A 17,473-nucleotide genomic window follows, 5' to 3' on the forward strand; every position below is an offset into this window, starting at 1 on the left:
TGCCCTGAAAGTTGTGTGCGGGAAGGGGAGGAATCAGTAAGGGGACACTTCTTCTGCGTGTTATTTCTTAACAGTCAATAAAAGCCCGGGGAGGAGAAGGGACATCCTGTGCGTTTGGAAACATCCTGAAATGAGTTAATGTGTTCATCTGCAAGCCGAGGCTGGTGGACCGTGCTCCAGGTTGCCTCTTGTAACTAGTAATTTGCCACTAGCTGTGGAGTGGAGTGACTACCTCTCTGGGTCGTGGACTTGTTGCACGCAAAGCTCTTTGGCCAGCTCTCCAAAGGGGCTCCTGATTCTTTTGCATTCGCCTTGGGACCCCTGGGGCCATTTCGGATGCCTCTCTTGGGGGATCAGTTATACGACCATGGGTACCAAGCAGACCAAGGTCTGCCAGGCTTCCACCTCTGGAGGAGACAGCCCTCATCACCCCCCTGGGTCTAGGAAGAACACTCCAGCCAGGGGGGACTTTTGGTCTTCTTTTGGGGTAAGATCTGGGGATAAATTTGGAAAGAGTGTAACTGGCAGCCTCCCTCCTTATGACAAGAGGGTCCGGATGATACAAGACTTGATGGTTCTGGCCAGGCAAGGAAGACAAGAGGAGGCCACAGACATGCTTAGACACCTGAGACAGGTGAGTGCAGAAGGCATCATAATGCAATTTACTTAACAGCATGCGATAAAAGAATACGGGTTAAAGCAGAGTTCACAGGAAAGATGTATTTAATTTACTACTACATATCACCCAATGGAAGCCAACAGTAGCGGCTTACGGAAGGTGGGAAACACTTAATAAAATACAATATCTTAAGATACTATGTAAAAAGACCATGTTGGCCAAACTAGTCAATGACCTTCCGGCTTCTGTCGACAGCTTCTATTGTGATGACCCAACATTAAATGAGCATGCAAAGATCTCAGGAGTTACTTAACATGTCTATTTAACATATCATTGCTTCTAAATCCACGGCATGTTTTCCAGACTTGGTGATACGGCACCAGAAGTGGACTGATAAACAGATCAGACAGATACAATCCATATATACTGTATGTCCATATATATGTCCGCACATACAACGCATTCATCTGTTTATCCAGTCCTGCTTGGGAAATTGTTACGCAATATTTATAAGCTAGTAAGAAGCTGAGATTTGCCAGGATGGAAGCCATGGTTTGTGTGTTCTGTACACACTATTATTATTAGATTGTATTTTATATTGCGCCAACAAAATACACATCGCTTCTTTCAGTACATACATTCAATGACAAAACAAGGAATAACATACTGGGATGAACCGTTACAGTGGGTGAAGTGTTAGCTGTTGGCTCAGCTCTGGAAAAAGCCGGCATGGCATCCTACTTATTCTTCACAATTTGTGTCACTGTAATAGTTAGACCGAAAAATTATTGCTTTATGATATATATATATATATATATATACACAAAAACAACAACAAGAATGTATGACTAAGTCTCTATGTTGACAGACAGACTACGGTGAAGTACTAAATAATCAATGTGCGTTTCATTTAGAGCAGGGTCTGTAGTGGTCAGATGTGCTTATATGTTGGCACTATTAATATAGAGAGTTTCTATTCTGCTTTTAATAGCTATCTTCAAATCCAATTTTGAAAGGCATGTTTATGTAAAAGCTAATGTTGTTTTACAAACCACTATCTTGCAAAAGATTACTTGTTAGAATCCCAGAGCTGCTAACATGGTTAATTTATTTGGAGACTGGAAATAAAAATACTTTGTTTCCCAGAGCAACTCTTTGACTGATTTACTGTCCCTTTATTAGTTATTTGGCTAGGTATGTTCCAACTTGCCTGGTCAATGAGAGTTGAGTTACAGGATTTATTAACATAATATTTATTTACATAATACATATGGAAAATGTATATGTTGTAAAACCAAAAATATTTTGCCATAAACACGCAGAAAGGATGGCGTGAATACGGCCAACTAACTGATCTATACAGATACAAAGGTTTTATCTTGTCTCTTTATATTTGTGACTAAAGGCTACTAGAAAAAAACTACTAGATTAATGTGAAGTCAAATAAATGCATAAATAAATAAGGACATCTTTTTGGAAGGAGTCATTACATTACCTGTAAAATCCTAGGAACGGTATTCAGTTGATAAAATAGCTGTTATATATCTCATTTAGAAAAGTGTTCTGTATCCTAGTAATGTGTAATTGAAATGGTTGTAATGGAATAATTATATGCATATTAAGAGAGGTAGGTAGCCTGTAATGGGAAGGAAATGGTACGCCAAGCACCATTCCCCCCAGCCACAGATCAAAGGCTGCCCCCTACCACCCAAACCCTGATTATTTAAAAAAGCTCTTAAAATAAATGCTGGTTGGCAACCAGGGGTGAAAACAGGCCCCTGACATGCAGGTTGACCCAAATGTATTATTTATTAAGTGGGCTCTTCATCGGATGTGTAATATTTTATTTCTGAACATACAAAAGGTTTTCGTTAACAGACCACTGGTAAAATTGTGTCTATTTGTTCCATAATATAAGTGCACACAAGTGAGTATTAATTTAACTCGCTCAATGTTGTAAGACACAGTCATGCAGATCCAAAGCAAGATAATGGGAGGATGGCCCTCAACACAGCTTGCAGGGGGACCACAGGATATTGGCTTATGCCACTGGTGGTAATCAGTGATGTATCCTGGCCTAGGCCCAGGTCCAGGGTCCAGGGGGGGCAGCAGTCCCCCTGCTGCAAAACCTGGGACAGACCGCCCTATTGGAAGATCACGCTCCGCCGTTGTGTGGGCCGGTTATAAGGGAGATCTTTGATCTCAGGCGGCCCGTTTACACTATGGAGGCTGTGCCAGCTCAGCACAGCTTCCAAAAAACTGCATTAGAAGGCGCTATGCGCCATGGAGCACCGGGACATGATGTTGTGTGTTGGCAATGTGTGTCTTAAAGCCATGGTGCACTTTTTAATGCAGGGAAGACTACAGAAAAGGCGGCTGGGGGTGCTCAATGCAGAAGATAAATATTTATCTGGTAGTAATTATTACTAGTAGGTAGCATTCGTTGCCAAGGATATCCCACGGGCGAAGTAAGGGTAACCTTTAGTTTCCTCTACCATTTGAGAAGATAAAGAAATCGCTTAGCACTGTGATTTGTGGGGCTCTCATCAGATGTTATATAAGAGATACCTTTGGGAAATGTGGATGTGTCAAATCACTCTTTATGTTTTACTGCTTGGGTTAGAACCCCCCAATGGTCTTTTAGGGTCTTCTGAAAACCCCAAGCCACCTCTGCTAGAGCTTCCGCTGTTTGTGATGAGTAGAGCAGACGCTACTGTAAGATCTTTGTCTGGTCCAGCATGACTTTCGAGCAGCATCCGAAAAGAGGAGGAGAAATGCAAATTCACTGTAAATTGACCTTTAAGTGAACTTGTAACACAAACGCATTTGGCAAAATATTTAAGCTGGGAATCGTTATGTTGGTAAGAACACTCACTGCATAATATAAACCTGAAGGAGGGTAGCTGGCTAGGATGATTGAACTGACTTTGATCACGTGACTTTATTATTCAACATTTTATCCAACAATTCTATATTGTAAGCTCTAGTTTACTAAAAAAAAGTTTCAAATGTTTACTGCCAGCGTTCTATAAAATGCATTGATATTGTTGCTAATGGTTAAAGGCCCCATCAAAGCCACAATGTTTTACTTTACTGAAAGAGTGGTAGATAAATGGAATAGGCTCCCAACAATATTAAATGTAAAAAGGTTCCCAACGGGGTCTATCCATATCCTCCTAAAACTCCCTCTGCAGGCTCATCACAGGTACTGCGATCAGTAAAAGAGGGAGAAATACAAATTAAATTGATTAAAAATGTAACAAAATGAAAAACAGACTACAGTGATGTCACCATGACATTATAAGGGTTACCGTCCATTTCCAAAAACGATCCCTTAGGTGTTTAAAGACCTCAAAGGGATCTTCAGTAAAAACTGTTTACTAAATGACAGACTATACAAAAATGTAAAAAACAATGTATAATTTGTAAAATGTGAAAAGAGGAAACATGGGTAAACAAAGATATACTAACAATGGCAAAAAAAGATCCTGTCACTTAGAGGAGTGAACCCCTGTTTCACAAAGGGGTGAATAAGGATAATTTTTGGAAGAGCACCCTGGGACATTAAACTGTTCCTTTAAGCATGGTGAACCCTTGCTGACGTACTATGCTGGTAACCTACCTTTTTATTGGATATGCTGGTATATGTTTTAACAAATAAGTGAAATCATATATATATTTAATATGATGTTATTTCCTGTGTATTTAATTCATGCCGTTCCTTAGGTCATACAATTTTAGTGTCTGCTCCACACATCAAGGAAGCTGACAATGTTTTTTTAGTATGACACAAAATATTTTATTCTCTATCAGTCTGAATTTCTGCTGGTGATTGAGGTCCTTAATTTGTACAATGAGCCAGAACCACACTTAGGGCCCAGCTGTTGGAATCCCATCTGCCATTAATAACTGCAGCCTGGATCAGTGAGCAGTAATGGTTTTGCTGTATATTCTACATTTTGCTATAAGGTTCCAAGATGGCTTTTTCTGATTCCTGACATCTAGAATTGTAGAATTCTCACACACATGATAATATACTGTATATATATATATATATATATATATATGTGGGAAGCATTTCAATAAACAAAATTTATTTTAATTAAGTAAAATAATATTTTGTCAGTGAAGGTAGGCAGGCAGGCATTACTGGGATAGGCTATATATATATGTTTTCTAAACAGTGGAAGTATTGATACATTCAGATTGACCTCTTATGATTTTTGAGTTTTGCGATACAATATTTAAGGGACAGTTTAATGCCTCGGATGGACTGGCCAAAGAAAGTACTTTGTGCAAGCTGTAAACACTTTATGCCAGGGATATTTTACGCTATAGAACCAGCGCAATTTTTGTGTTTTTGCTATGTGTATTCAACCATTATTTCCCTCATTTAGTGTACCCCTATGCATAGATCTAAAGCTTTGGTTTGCGGCGTAATAAAATGTAGGGGTGCACTACATTAATTTAAAGAAGAAAAATAAAACACTCAGATGCCAATTGAGTAGATTTTCACTAAGTAGACCTGTATTATGTAAGCAGACCTTGTGTTGGAAAAAGTCACCGCGCTCTACAAAGAGTGTCATCCATCTAGGGCTTGGACTCTGTCTGACAGCCCCAATTAACACTGGTTTCGTAGACAGAGGCTCTGTGTTAGAGAAACGAAAGGTGCCAGAAGACAGCAGGTGAAGCATTTGCTGCTGAATGATTGGAAGGTGGTTATGATTTACTGGCCCTGTTGTATTAGAGATATCCATCATTAATTCTTATCACGCTTTTCCAGACATACTTTGTCTTCTGTATAAGATGATACTGGTGTCTGATCATTTGATGATGGAGTATTTTTTCTAAAGTTTGTCATGTACACTGGTTCCTTTACCATATAAAATGTAAACATTGAGACGTTTTTAGTTTGATTCAGGCTGTGGAAATTACTCAATGTATTGCTGTATGGCTGAATAATAATATTTGCATGTTGAAATTTGGCACCAATAAAGGGATAGTCAAGTTATCATATACACTTTAATGCATCCCTTTAAATGTTCATGTGGTTTGAATTGCAAATGCATGTTTTTGCAGAATTCCCATAAATGTCCCTTTCCCCAACCTCTTAGTCATAGAGCTGAATTAATCGGATTGGATAATATTATCTTGTACAACACACAGAAAGACTTTAAAAGTCAAGTGGGAAATGTTATATTTTTCTTTGAGGGTTAAATACATTTTTAATTATTGTATTGTAAATTAACATTGAAAAATACTTTGTTTAATTTTGTTCCAATAAACTTTCTCTAATTGCAGACCTGGAGGCTGCCAGTCATTCTGACAATACTAATTAAGTCCGTTCTTTATAGACATTAATTACTCAGAGTCTGGCTGGGTGATTAACACTGAGCAATTCTAATGTTTACCTACAAAGCAGTATGGTAAAGAGTCAGGGTGTTTGTCTAGTAGATTGGGCTAAGATAAAAGAGCTAGAACAGAAAACAAAAGAGCTAAAAGAGAAAACGATAAAATATAATAGTTATAGTTTTTTATTAGAGAAATTTGGTCAGAGCTTCCCTTTGTATGATGTGAACAAAATAAATACTAATGGGGGGTGTCTAATGGGTTTTTTTTATTATTCTTTTCAAAATATTAAGACCATTTTTGTGATTATATAGGGTATTCAAGAGCAGTAACCAGGAACTGAAACGGTAAAATCTGAACTGTTGTAAAAATGGATTTTTACTATGTTGAGCTAAGTGCCAGTTGTGTAGGTAAGGGGGGGGGGGGGGTGATTATATGTACTGTATGTATGTTATAATGAGAATGTGTGTTAGTATTTGTGTAAGTGTGAGAGTGTGTGTAAGTATGTGTGCCAGTGTATAGGAGCCAGCCCTCCTCTGTTTACATATACTAATTCTAATAGAATCCAGTAGGGTACAGAATGCATTGGTATAATGCGTCAGAATAAATGTAATACTGTATATTGTTGTAGCTCCATTGCCACCTTTACCACAAAATGAGGTGCTTGCCTGCCCCCAAGCCCCTTTGGTTAATGCAGTTTCCCTCTGTGCCTATTAACTGTCGTTATGGCTGACTTGGGAAGCCTGCTTGTTGCTGTTCTACATCCCCTCGACTTGGAAATATCTTGCAATCTGCTGTGTAGAAGGACTGATCAGCAGGGTCTTGCTGCGGGCTCCTTTAGCATTAATTATCGCTATGTCCAGAAGGCTCTTAATTAATCTAGCACTGGAGCAAGGTCTATTTTAATTAACCACGGCAATTGATAAAGTTGCAGCAGTATAGCTATTTTTTATTTACCATCGGAAAACCTTAAATTTCCTCTGTTTATAATAAACGCTGTGCATTGTCATGCAATTTTATTTTATCTGTTAATAACTATATTAAATGTTGTGTTTTATATATGTTAGTGAGCAACCATGTTCAATTCTTGTTAAACAATTCTTTTTGTTACTGTACCTGATTACTCCCACGACTCCTGCACTTTGATAGCCGCTGATTTGCTTTCGTATCCTTGAAAGGAGAAGTAGGGAGCTAGGATGATCAGAGAGTCAATGCTGCAGGTTGTGACAAACATGTCACTGAATTTAGGTAGAATTTCCAACAAAGGGACACCCCAGCCACTCAATGGACTTTAATGGAAAGGTCCCTTTAAATATACATGTTGCCCCCCACCTCCTTTGCAAATTCATGGGGGATTCTGCAGAATACCCTGATATGCTTTTGCCACTTTTCTAACTCCCCAAGTTATTTTCCTGACATATGGTATTCTTGCCCAGCTCTATCTCAGCCAATCACCACGGAGCTGCAGCTTCTCCCTATGGGAATTACTTTATTTAATTTTTATTTTACAGAATATATATTTACATACTCACAAACCACTTTATTATTATTATATTGTTTTATAAAGCGCCATCAAATTCCATAGCGCTGTACAATGGGTAGACAGGACCTAACATTTTGTATATACCAATTTTTCTCACAGAACAACAGGTGAGAAGGGCCCTGATTATACAAGCTCACAATCTAAAGGGAGTTAGGGTTTATTACACTATAGGTAACAGTGTAAGTGTTTATACTTTCATATGCATCACTCTTTGGTCAGACTACTTGGGACATTAAATTGTTCCTTTAAACCGAATACCTCCAAAGAAGTAACTCTGATTGAAAAACTAAACTCACATACTATAGAAAGTTTTAATAAATAAATGTAATTTATTTTTTGGCCAACATATCTCCTGCATGCCTAGGAGCTGGGGTGGAAGATAAAGAAGGCAAATGCATGAGGGGAAATCTCTCCATGTATTTGCAAGAAAGATATAACAATAATTTAAAGAGGGCACTCAGCTATCATATGCATTTCTATTAAATTAATATCCCGAAGCCATTGCAATCTGTAGTAGGTGATCATGGGGTTCATTTTATCCATTTGCTTTATCCTTGGTGTGAGACAGGAGAGAATCAGACAAAGCAAAGGTTGATCTGTGAATGAATGAAGCGATTGCTGTAATTGGTTATCAGAGTGATCACATGATCTGGATGACCTTGTTCTGGTACCACTGGGTTCCACTGGGTCTGCTTTAGTTGCAGAGTACACTCCATTCGATTTCATAGAGGATGGTGAGTGTCCCCATAAGTCCACTCATTAACAATGGCATAGAATGTCTTTTGTGACCAATGGGCTATTATTAGAATTTAAATGAAATATTAATATTACATTTCTTTGTATTTCCACCAAATACAATGTATATTCCCTGCTCCTTTTGGATTCAATTTATAGAAATGAATTCATATAAATAAAACATTCAAAAATGTATCGTAGAAGAAAGAATAACCAGCAGAGGAAATGATCGGTGCATAAGACACTAGAATAACATGAGATCAACTAATATGGGCCTCTGGAGATAATAATAATTCTGGAGATAATTATATGATGTATAATCAATAGGCCTTGTTTTACAAGGAAAAACACATAAATTGCATTGTTTAAGCTCTCTGGGCACTTAGTGAACTGTAATAGGTAACACAGGCTGATAATGAAAATACTGAATAATGTAAATCAATGCAAATACTATAAAAATAAATGCCACCTTTCCATACCTAACATATCACACAACAAAATTCAGAAGCTCAAGTTTCAATACTTTTTATCTTTCCCATATTAAAAGATTGTAGATTCTTACATTTACCAATACAGGCCAGCCAACGGATATTGCGTATTTTATTCCTGGCTTTGAACAATGACTCAACAGATACACGATATATTTTTAATTACAGATATATAAAAACATTATCCATCTTCTGTGCTTAGAACATGGTAAACCCCAGCCTTAGATTTGCTCTTCTTGATTTTTTATTTTATGTATCTTGCCAAGTATAGCTGGGGAGGAAATAAAGAAAGAGATGTGAGCCAGATCTTACTATGGTGTATATGTAATTGTATTGCAACAGAAGCAAATAAACAAAATGTTATGATAAAGGATTAAATGATTAACTGGAAAGTTTTTTCTTAAACATTTAACTTATTGACTACCTTTTCAGTGTGAAAAAAAGCTCAATAACAGTCAGGGAACAATTCAATACACTTTATTAAATATTCAGTAAATGGTTTAGACTCAGAGTCATAATTATTATAGCTATTAAGTAGATGTATAAATGGGACCTAATATCCCTTTTGGGGACGTGATTGGAAAATACACATCAGTCCTTATATTTAATGACAATGTTCCAGTGCCCTAGATGCAGAAGGGAGAATTTCTTTCTTTGATGTTGTCAGGGCAATGGCAATCCCAGTTCACTTGTTAAAGTGACTATAAAAACTATTATTGGCTGCGCTGGACTTTGTACCATAATCATAAAGGAGTATTGATTTGTTTTGTGAGACAGACACAAAAAGATTTTGTCAATAGCATATGTATATATATATATATATATATATATATATATATATATATATATATATATATATATATATATATATATATATATATATATATATATATATATAGCACAGCACTTCGGAATACGATGTTGCTTTCTAAACAAAAACAATATATATGTGTGTGCGGACCTCAGAAAAGAGATGTATGTTAAAAGGAAATGCATGTTTTGCGATCCCATGTGCTGTGTAGATTCCTTCTGTTACCCACGCTTATCTGACGAGTGAAGAATGAGGAGGGTCTGCCCCTTGAGCAATACAAATCTAGAGTTAAACATCCAGTGCAAAGAATCCAGATGTCACCACTGTCAGCGTGTGGAAATATCATCAGCTTTGAGAATAAGAAGCTGCTGCATTTTCAAGGTCCATTCTATGTTTTCTCTGGAACTCAGGAAGCTGATCTGGTTTTATAACATCTACGTTGCATCACTAATTCCAAATTTCCTTTGGGAATAATCATAGCTTCTTTCGGCAGTCAGTGATTAAGAAAACACTAAAACATTTTTCTTTACAACTGTGTTTGACAATTAAGTTTATAGCATAATTTCTGATATTTTTGAGTCATCTGGAAGACATCTAGAACGCATCTAAAACTTATATAAGTGGAAATAAAAAATAATAATAAAAAAAAATGCGAATCTTCACTACGACCCCTGCCTTTACAGAGCACAGCAGCTGAGATGAGGCATAAGATCATGGATAAACTAGCTACCGTCAACCCTCAAGGTTGATGACTAAGGCTCAGTGGAGAAGGACCACCACCTAGTATGCTAAAAGATGCCAATAGATACCCCACAACCATCCCTACTACCACCATAACTCAGACCAATGAACAGGTAAAGGCTACAGCTGCTGTAATCCTGAAAATGTTTGGCTACACACTCAGGAGGGACAAGAGAACATACCTTCCATGGAAAATCAGATTGGAAGCCAAGATTAAGGCAACTCGGAGAGAAGAGTCCAGGAGAGTGGAGTGCTAGGAACAGCTGAACCCTCAAACTCCAAGGCCTCTGGTAGAGGACCCAAGGTTGAGAAAGACACATAATTCCCGTAGTGGTGGGAAAGGAATTTTCATATATATAAACTACCTGTTTATTAGCTTAGAATTTTCCATGTAGAGTGACTAGAAATAGTACTGTAAGCGGCATACAGCTTAAAAGCCAGTGGATGCTGTCAGTATGCCGTTGCTGATGATGCTTGCTTAATATAACAGATGGGCAGTAACTTGTCACTTGCACACTAAAGTTTCTGAGTCTGTGGCACATTTACTATGAAACAACTACATGGAGGATACCAGACAGGTTTCCATAGTGTATTATAGTATTAATCCGCTTTTTGTTGTCTATGTATACATTATTCTGGCTTCATATTCTATACTCGTACAAAAGAGGGACTATGCATCATAAAACGAGATACTGGAGATGCTTTCTATACTAGTTGCATATTTCCTAACAATTCAAACGGCTAGGTGAGGGTGTGATGGAAGGTAGGGAATTAATGAGAATTAGTAGGTGACTTCTTGACCTTTTGTCATGGTTGATACGTTTCAGTACCATGGACAGTGGCAGGTATATGCAGAGCCATTAGGGTTGAGCACTAAGTATGTAAGACTTGTAGCACCAAACTCTCCATCGCATAATTTCTCTAATAATATTATTGTATCTTACTAGTAAGTTCTTCTTCATGTATACCAGTGGGGATTTGAATGATAGACATTTCTTGAGTCATTGTCTCATTTGTAAATTACCTATGGTATGTTTAATGACAAGCAATTTTAACTCTTAGAGTGCCAGCTGTACACATGATGAGCGTAGACAGCCAACTATGTATCATGTATGTAGTGGTACTCTACTGGGGTTTCCAGTCATTTGCCGTCTCTAGCCTACCCTGGCAGAAGTCCCATGAGTTTCAGTGTACACACGAGGCTTCTGTTAAATAATGTGCTTCCGGACGGACACACTACTGGGTTTGTTCACTATTAATATGGAAAACCATGATTTTTCAGGAGCTTTTCTTGTAAGAAGTTGTGAGCTGGCCCCACATAACATGTAATAGTTAATGTGAGGAGATTTCTTCACAAATCTAGCTATGTATTATATTACAAGGTCACTGCAACTCTCTTTGCAGGATATTCTCACTGAGGAGTAGCCATTCAACAAACTGAGGTGTATTTATGTGGGGCATTGCCCTAGGAGTGGCTGCAACCTGCTTGCAGCAGGGACTCCGATTCTTGGCACTGCGTGTCCTCTGTATTAAGCACCAGGATATAATGTCACCCAAGTGCACATGAAGAAGTGGTAAGAGACACTAGAGATGCCCAACAGGGCAGCACAGAAGCTATATTCCCTCTGGATTTAGGCCTAAACCAGACTACAACTCTGTAATGTATAGTGGAGTTTTTCCTCGTCCCGCAGGCTCCTGATTTGGTGAATATACTCTTAAAGAATTGCAATGGTGTTTGACTGAGATGCAACATAAATGATTTAAGACTGAGAAACGTATTGGATTCAGTTCATTAGTCTGGTAGTTATTTATACATTGATTGTGTGTTAAATGATTCTCTAGCTGGAAGAGTATCCACGATATGAATCTCTAGCTCAGGGGTGTCCAAGTTTTTTCTGCAGTGGGCCACTTCATCAGAATTGTATACGTGCGAGGGCCGCACTTTTTTTTTTTCACTGAGAGAAAATAAGGCCTTTAATAAAATATGCAGATTAAAATAAAGTAAATGACACAAAACCTTTACTTTTCCTCTCACTGATTTCTGGGATTTCTGGGCCTACAAATTCAGGATTCTGGAAAAGTAAAAATGAAATAGTTCTATTTATTTTAGCGATGCACTAAAATGAAAATTCTGGACCAAAACCGAAAATTCAGGGTTCACTTAGCCGAAACTGAAAGTGACGCCCCACACACTTTTAATAAAAGTAAGTTACACACAGTGTACAAAAAAATTATATATTATGATTGTTAACAGCAATCTCAGGCATACCCAGATTCCAGCATGTACCGGTTGGCTGGGAATTGTAATCAACAAACACACTCTTTTTATACCCAGGCAACCAGTGAATGCTGGAACCTAGGCATGATGGGACTGTGATTGCTGTTAGCAGATTGCTGTTAGCAATCACACTCCTATCATCCCAAATCAGCCAATACGTGCTGGTGCAGACCCCATACTGCTGGCAGCATCAATACACAAGGGGGCAGCTAGCCAGGTTTCAGCATGTACTGGCTGACTTGGCATGATAGGAGTGTGATTGCTAACAGCAATCACAGTCCCATCATGCCTAGGTTCCAGCACTTACACATCCATGCTATCACACACACACTCATTCACTTCATTCATTCACAGATTCATTCCCTCAATCAGACATACTCATTCACACAACCTACCCCACCCCCTTACCTGCTCTACAGCTCTCGATGCCGCTCACAGACTTCAGCAGGGGGCGTGGCCTCCCTCGTTCTCCCCACAGAGGAAGCAGGACTGGAGCAGAGAATAGACCCTCCCACAAGTAAGCAGCAGGGCTCTTGTGATCCTGGCTGCCGATCTCACGCGGGCCGCACCTCGACAGACGCCCCTGTTCTATGTGGTCAATGTGGATGCCAGGGCTGGCCTTGGGTTGGGCAACTTGTGATCTGTGCCTGTAATTCAGGGGGTTTTATCTATGCTGAGTTTTTATGTGAATTCCAATTGCTCCATACCTGCAAAGCTGGGTTTATGTGTTATTCTGTTAATCTATATCGCTATCAGTGGCGGAACTACCGGGGTGGCGACTGCGACCGGGCCCTGCAGTTCTGCCAGTCAGGGGGGCCCAAGGAGTGCCGAGCAGTCGTTTTCAGCAACCGCTCGGCGGCCTTCTGTCTCCTCTGCTCCCTGCCGCCGCCTGCCTCAGCGCTGCCCCGACTGCAGTAGTGGGAGTGTGAGGCTTCTGTCTCGGGTGCCGGCGCTTCACGTTGAGCAGTGAAGCCGCGCGCACAGCAGCGAGACCGAGGCCTTAGCCCCCACCACAGGACTGCACGGTAAGTGACCTATAAAGGGGGGTAGGGAGAGGGTAGATATTGAGAAGGGGAGGGTAGATAGTGAGAAGGGGGGTAGGGAGAGGGTAGATAGTAAGAAGGGGGTAGGGAGAGGGTAGATAGTGAGAATGGGGGGAGAGGAGGTAGATGGTGTGAGAAGGGGGTAGAATGGGTTGGGGGTGGGGGGCCCTTAAAAGATTCTCGCACCGGGGCCCTGAGGCTTCAAGTTACTCCCCTGATCGCTATGTTATGTTTCCATACATTATTTATGTATGCCCGCAAATACAGGGTTTGTATGTCTTATTCATTTTATCAATACCTGCAATGCTGTTTCCATGGGTTGTTTATTTGATCTATACCCTCAGTACTGAGTTTACATGTATGTTTCCATACATTATTTATGTATAATATATGGTTTGTATTTCTTATTCAGTTGATCTATACATGCAAGTGCTGTTTTATGTGTTTAGCTGATTTATACCTGAACTACAGAGAGTGAGTAAAAGAGCGGTATGGCTTAGTGAATGAGGGGAAAAATGGACTCTGGTGATAATTTTGGGGCAGAGGACCTCTCTCATGGTAGCGTCAGAAGGAGGGAAGACTGCACTGGCTCTCACAGTCTTCCCCTAATCTGCAGTCAGCGTGGCAAATATTTTTTTGTGGGGTAGCGGAGGGAGTGATTGCATGCTAGGGAACGTGGAGCGGGGCCCAAGGTAATGCTTTCCTGGGGTCCAATTTTTTCAATATGAAATATATTGGCAGCAGGGTCTAATAATTACATATATATATATATATATATATATATATATTGTCAGCAGGGGCTAATATTCATAGCTGGGAACTTCTCGGCTCTGGCTACCCGGAGCCTTCCCTTGCGGGACGCGGCCAGGACTGCACACTGGCGTTGGTGGGCGGTCTCGCTGATGCCGGTGGGCGGTCCCACTGGCGTCGGGCATTCTCGCTCACGGCAGCGGGAAACATCCCCATTTAAAGGGAAAAAATGGGCAGGGAGCGGGCATGTTAAGACTCTGCAACCCGGAGGATTCGGGTCTTGACCCAGAGAACCGGAGGTATTCTAATATTAACCCCTTAATGACAAAGCCCGTACATGTACGGGCTCAAAATGCATTGTTTTCAATGGGTTTAGGGACCGCCCATTTTCCTTAAGGGGTTAATATATGAAAACTAACTGCCTCTTCAGCTGTTATCATTTTGAAATCATGGCTGAAGTGGCGAGAAGCAGCAGAGGTTGTCTACGCACATCGCGCAGATGTCCATAGACTGCCCCCGCTAGACACCATGGAGTCTGGGGATGCATTGTTAAGCCTGGGGGTGGGGGCAGAGAAACATATCAGGGTGGCATAAAGCACATCATAAGGCAGAGTGGCATATTGGGTGTTATAAAGCATATCTGGGGGCAGAGTGACATATCAGATGTTGTAAAGCATATATATAGGGGGCAGAGTGGCATGTCAGGGGTTATAAAGCATATCTGAAGGACAGAGTGGCATATCTGTGGGGCAGAGGGGCATTTCAGGGGTTATTAAACATATCCGGGGGGCAGAGTGGTGTATCTGGGGGGCAGAGGGGCATATCTATAAGTAAGGTGCATTATGAATTAAGGGGGAGGACCAGAAAATGGTTATTGGCTTTCCAAATTTTTGTTTGTATATAACCTATGCTGACTAGTTGCATAATAGATACCAAAAATGATAAAATACATGTATTTCTGTTTGTTACATAAAATACTGTTTTACCATTCCACTCGTGATTTTTTTCTCTAAAAATGTTTCCTTTAAAATAGCACCAAATAGCACCAAACTTTAAGGGTGCGGCCTATACTCGAGCCAGTATTTAAATTGTGATAAACACATTTGTGCCCATGTTCCAAAATAACATATAAGAAAACTAACTGCCACTTGTTAGTAGAGTTCAGATGTCATTAATCAATCACACAGACAGTTTCTTTATTAGGAGGATGTGTGAGTGTAAAATAAAATAAGAAGAAGTATATGTATCAGTCATTTTAAAACAATATAGACCCATAACCAAGAGAAAGAGGGATGAGCTAAGGAAATAGTGACCGAGGAAAGGGAAAAAAAAGAATCAAAGATAAAAAAAAGATTGATACCAAATGCAATGGGTCATGTTATTATAGTGGGATAAGTGAGGAAAGTAAGCTCATTATAAATCATGTAAATGCTGAAACGGAAAATAAATTTGTGTTAAACATTTTATTTGTAAGAAAGACAAATCCCTGTGATTTATATATAATTGTCTTTAATCCATATATGAAAGAATTTGAATTAATGGAAAACTAGTGTAACTAACATATGAACTAAATATCATGTTTACAACATCCATGGCTTAAGCAAGCTACTTGTGATGTAGACAGTTGCTGCATTGTAGCAAACATTCCATTTAGCAGATAGTGGCTCTAAGGGTCACTGTTGTCCAGCAGACTGCACTGAGGGACCAACCTGGGTTCACAAGTAATGATTGCATAGTTTGGACTAATTTGCTTCAGTTAGTATGGCTACATTCTCAACAGAGTCTTTTGAGAAGAAGCTCTCAGAGCTGAGATACAACAGGACAAGCGTTCATACCCTGTCCTACTGGCTCATCCACTACAGGAAGCATTCTCAGGTCATCGTTTCTGTGTGGCGCAGAGAGCTGCGTAAAGCAGAGCCAAGTAGGAAGCTGATTTTTCTATACTTGGCACATGAGGTTATCCAAAGCAGCACAAGAAAAGGACCAGAATACACTAAAGAGTTTGCCCGTGTTATTGTGGATGCCTTTAAACATGCTGTACCGGAGTTAGATGGCACCGGTAAGAAACACCTAGGCAAATTTCTTTCTGTCTGGGAAGATAAGGCTGTGTATAACCGTGTGATTTTGGAGCAGCTGAAGATAATACTTTATGGTGAAAAGAAGCCAAAGAAGCGTTTGTATAGTGAGGTGAAAGGAGGTGGTGATGATGATGCAATTCCAGCAAAATATTCACCAGCAAAAGCACCTTCAACGGCCAATAATCTTCTGCGGGTTATACAAGAAGTTGAGAGTGCAGCCTCCAGAGATGCAGCTGTGCACCAAGAGATATCCTTCATACCTATAGAGGTGCAAGATTTGTCTTATTTGGCCAAACCTGGTGATCTGGAGTATTGCCGTAAGCATTCCACACTTGTACGAGATGCCTCCAAACTGCTGGCAGAAGGCTATGGTAGACTGGCAGCGGAAATAGATGACAGGAAGCAGCTGATTGGAACGCTGTCCAACTTTTTGCAACATCAGAAAGTGGTGAATGATGAAAAGGAACACCAACTGGAAATGTACAAGAACATGTTGGAAAGAGCAAAAAAGATTCAGCAACAACTGCGCACTCGGCTGGAAGATAAACCTGATCTTACTCACCTCTCAAGTGGTTCAAAAAATGAGGAATATTAGCCGTAGGCTTTACATATGTGCCTCGAAGATTGAAAATAAGAACTATCGTCTCCTGGATTACATTTGGAGAAATATTACTATTTTTTATATATGTAGTTGTGGAATATTCCAGACAATAACATCAAAATAAATATTGTATTATAGTGATAAGTAATGCATTTGAGGCCTATGCAGTTTTTTTTCATCTAATATCATACCTTCCTCTAGCACTTTGTAAAACCTTTTGTTTTAGTTCCCTTCAATTTTTTGTGCTTTATGACACAGCCTGTCTGGGATTCCTGGTGCTTATACTGGCATATTATGAACCATAGCATCTCCTCAACGGCTGCCAGGGTCTGGTAGAGAATGTCTGCAAGGAGTGATGGAGGTAGACCTCTTTCCAGCATTTGGGACAAAACCCCCTGCTAGCATCTTTTAGAAATGTATTGTTTCATATTGAGGTT

The 17,473-nt window shown here is 39.7% G+C and overlaps 1 protein-coding gene and 1 pseudogene across 1 annotated transcript in view; both read left to right on the top strand.

Moving 5' to 3' along the window:
• The first annotated feature begins 367 nt into the window (after positions 1-367).
• The window catches only part of LOC149289687 (leucine-rich repeat-containing protein 75A-like), a 129,266-nt gene continuing 112,160 nt past the window's right edge, over positions 368-17,473 (top strand). Inside the window, exon 1 of the mRNA XM_089490223.1 lies at positions 368-634. Within this exon, the coding sequence (XP_089346349.1) occupies positions 368-634 (267 nt within the window). The remainder of the gene's footprint in view (positions 635-17,473) is intronic.
• On the top strand, positions 16,119-17,030 carry LOC149289688 (regulation of nuclear pre-mRNA domain-containing protein 1A pseudogene; annotated as a pseudogene).

Source organism: Sceloporus occidentalis, unplaced genomic scaffold, assembly GCF_023333645.1.
Source record: "Sceloporus occidentalis isolate IW3139 unplaced genomic scaffold, rSceOcc1.0.p SCAF_43, whole genome shotgun sequence".
Lineage (NCBI taxonomy): Eukaryota > Metazoa > Chordata > Lepidosauria > Squamata > Phrynosomatidae > Sceloporus > Sceloporus occidentalis.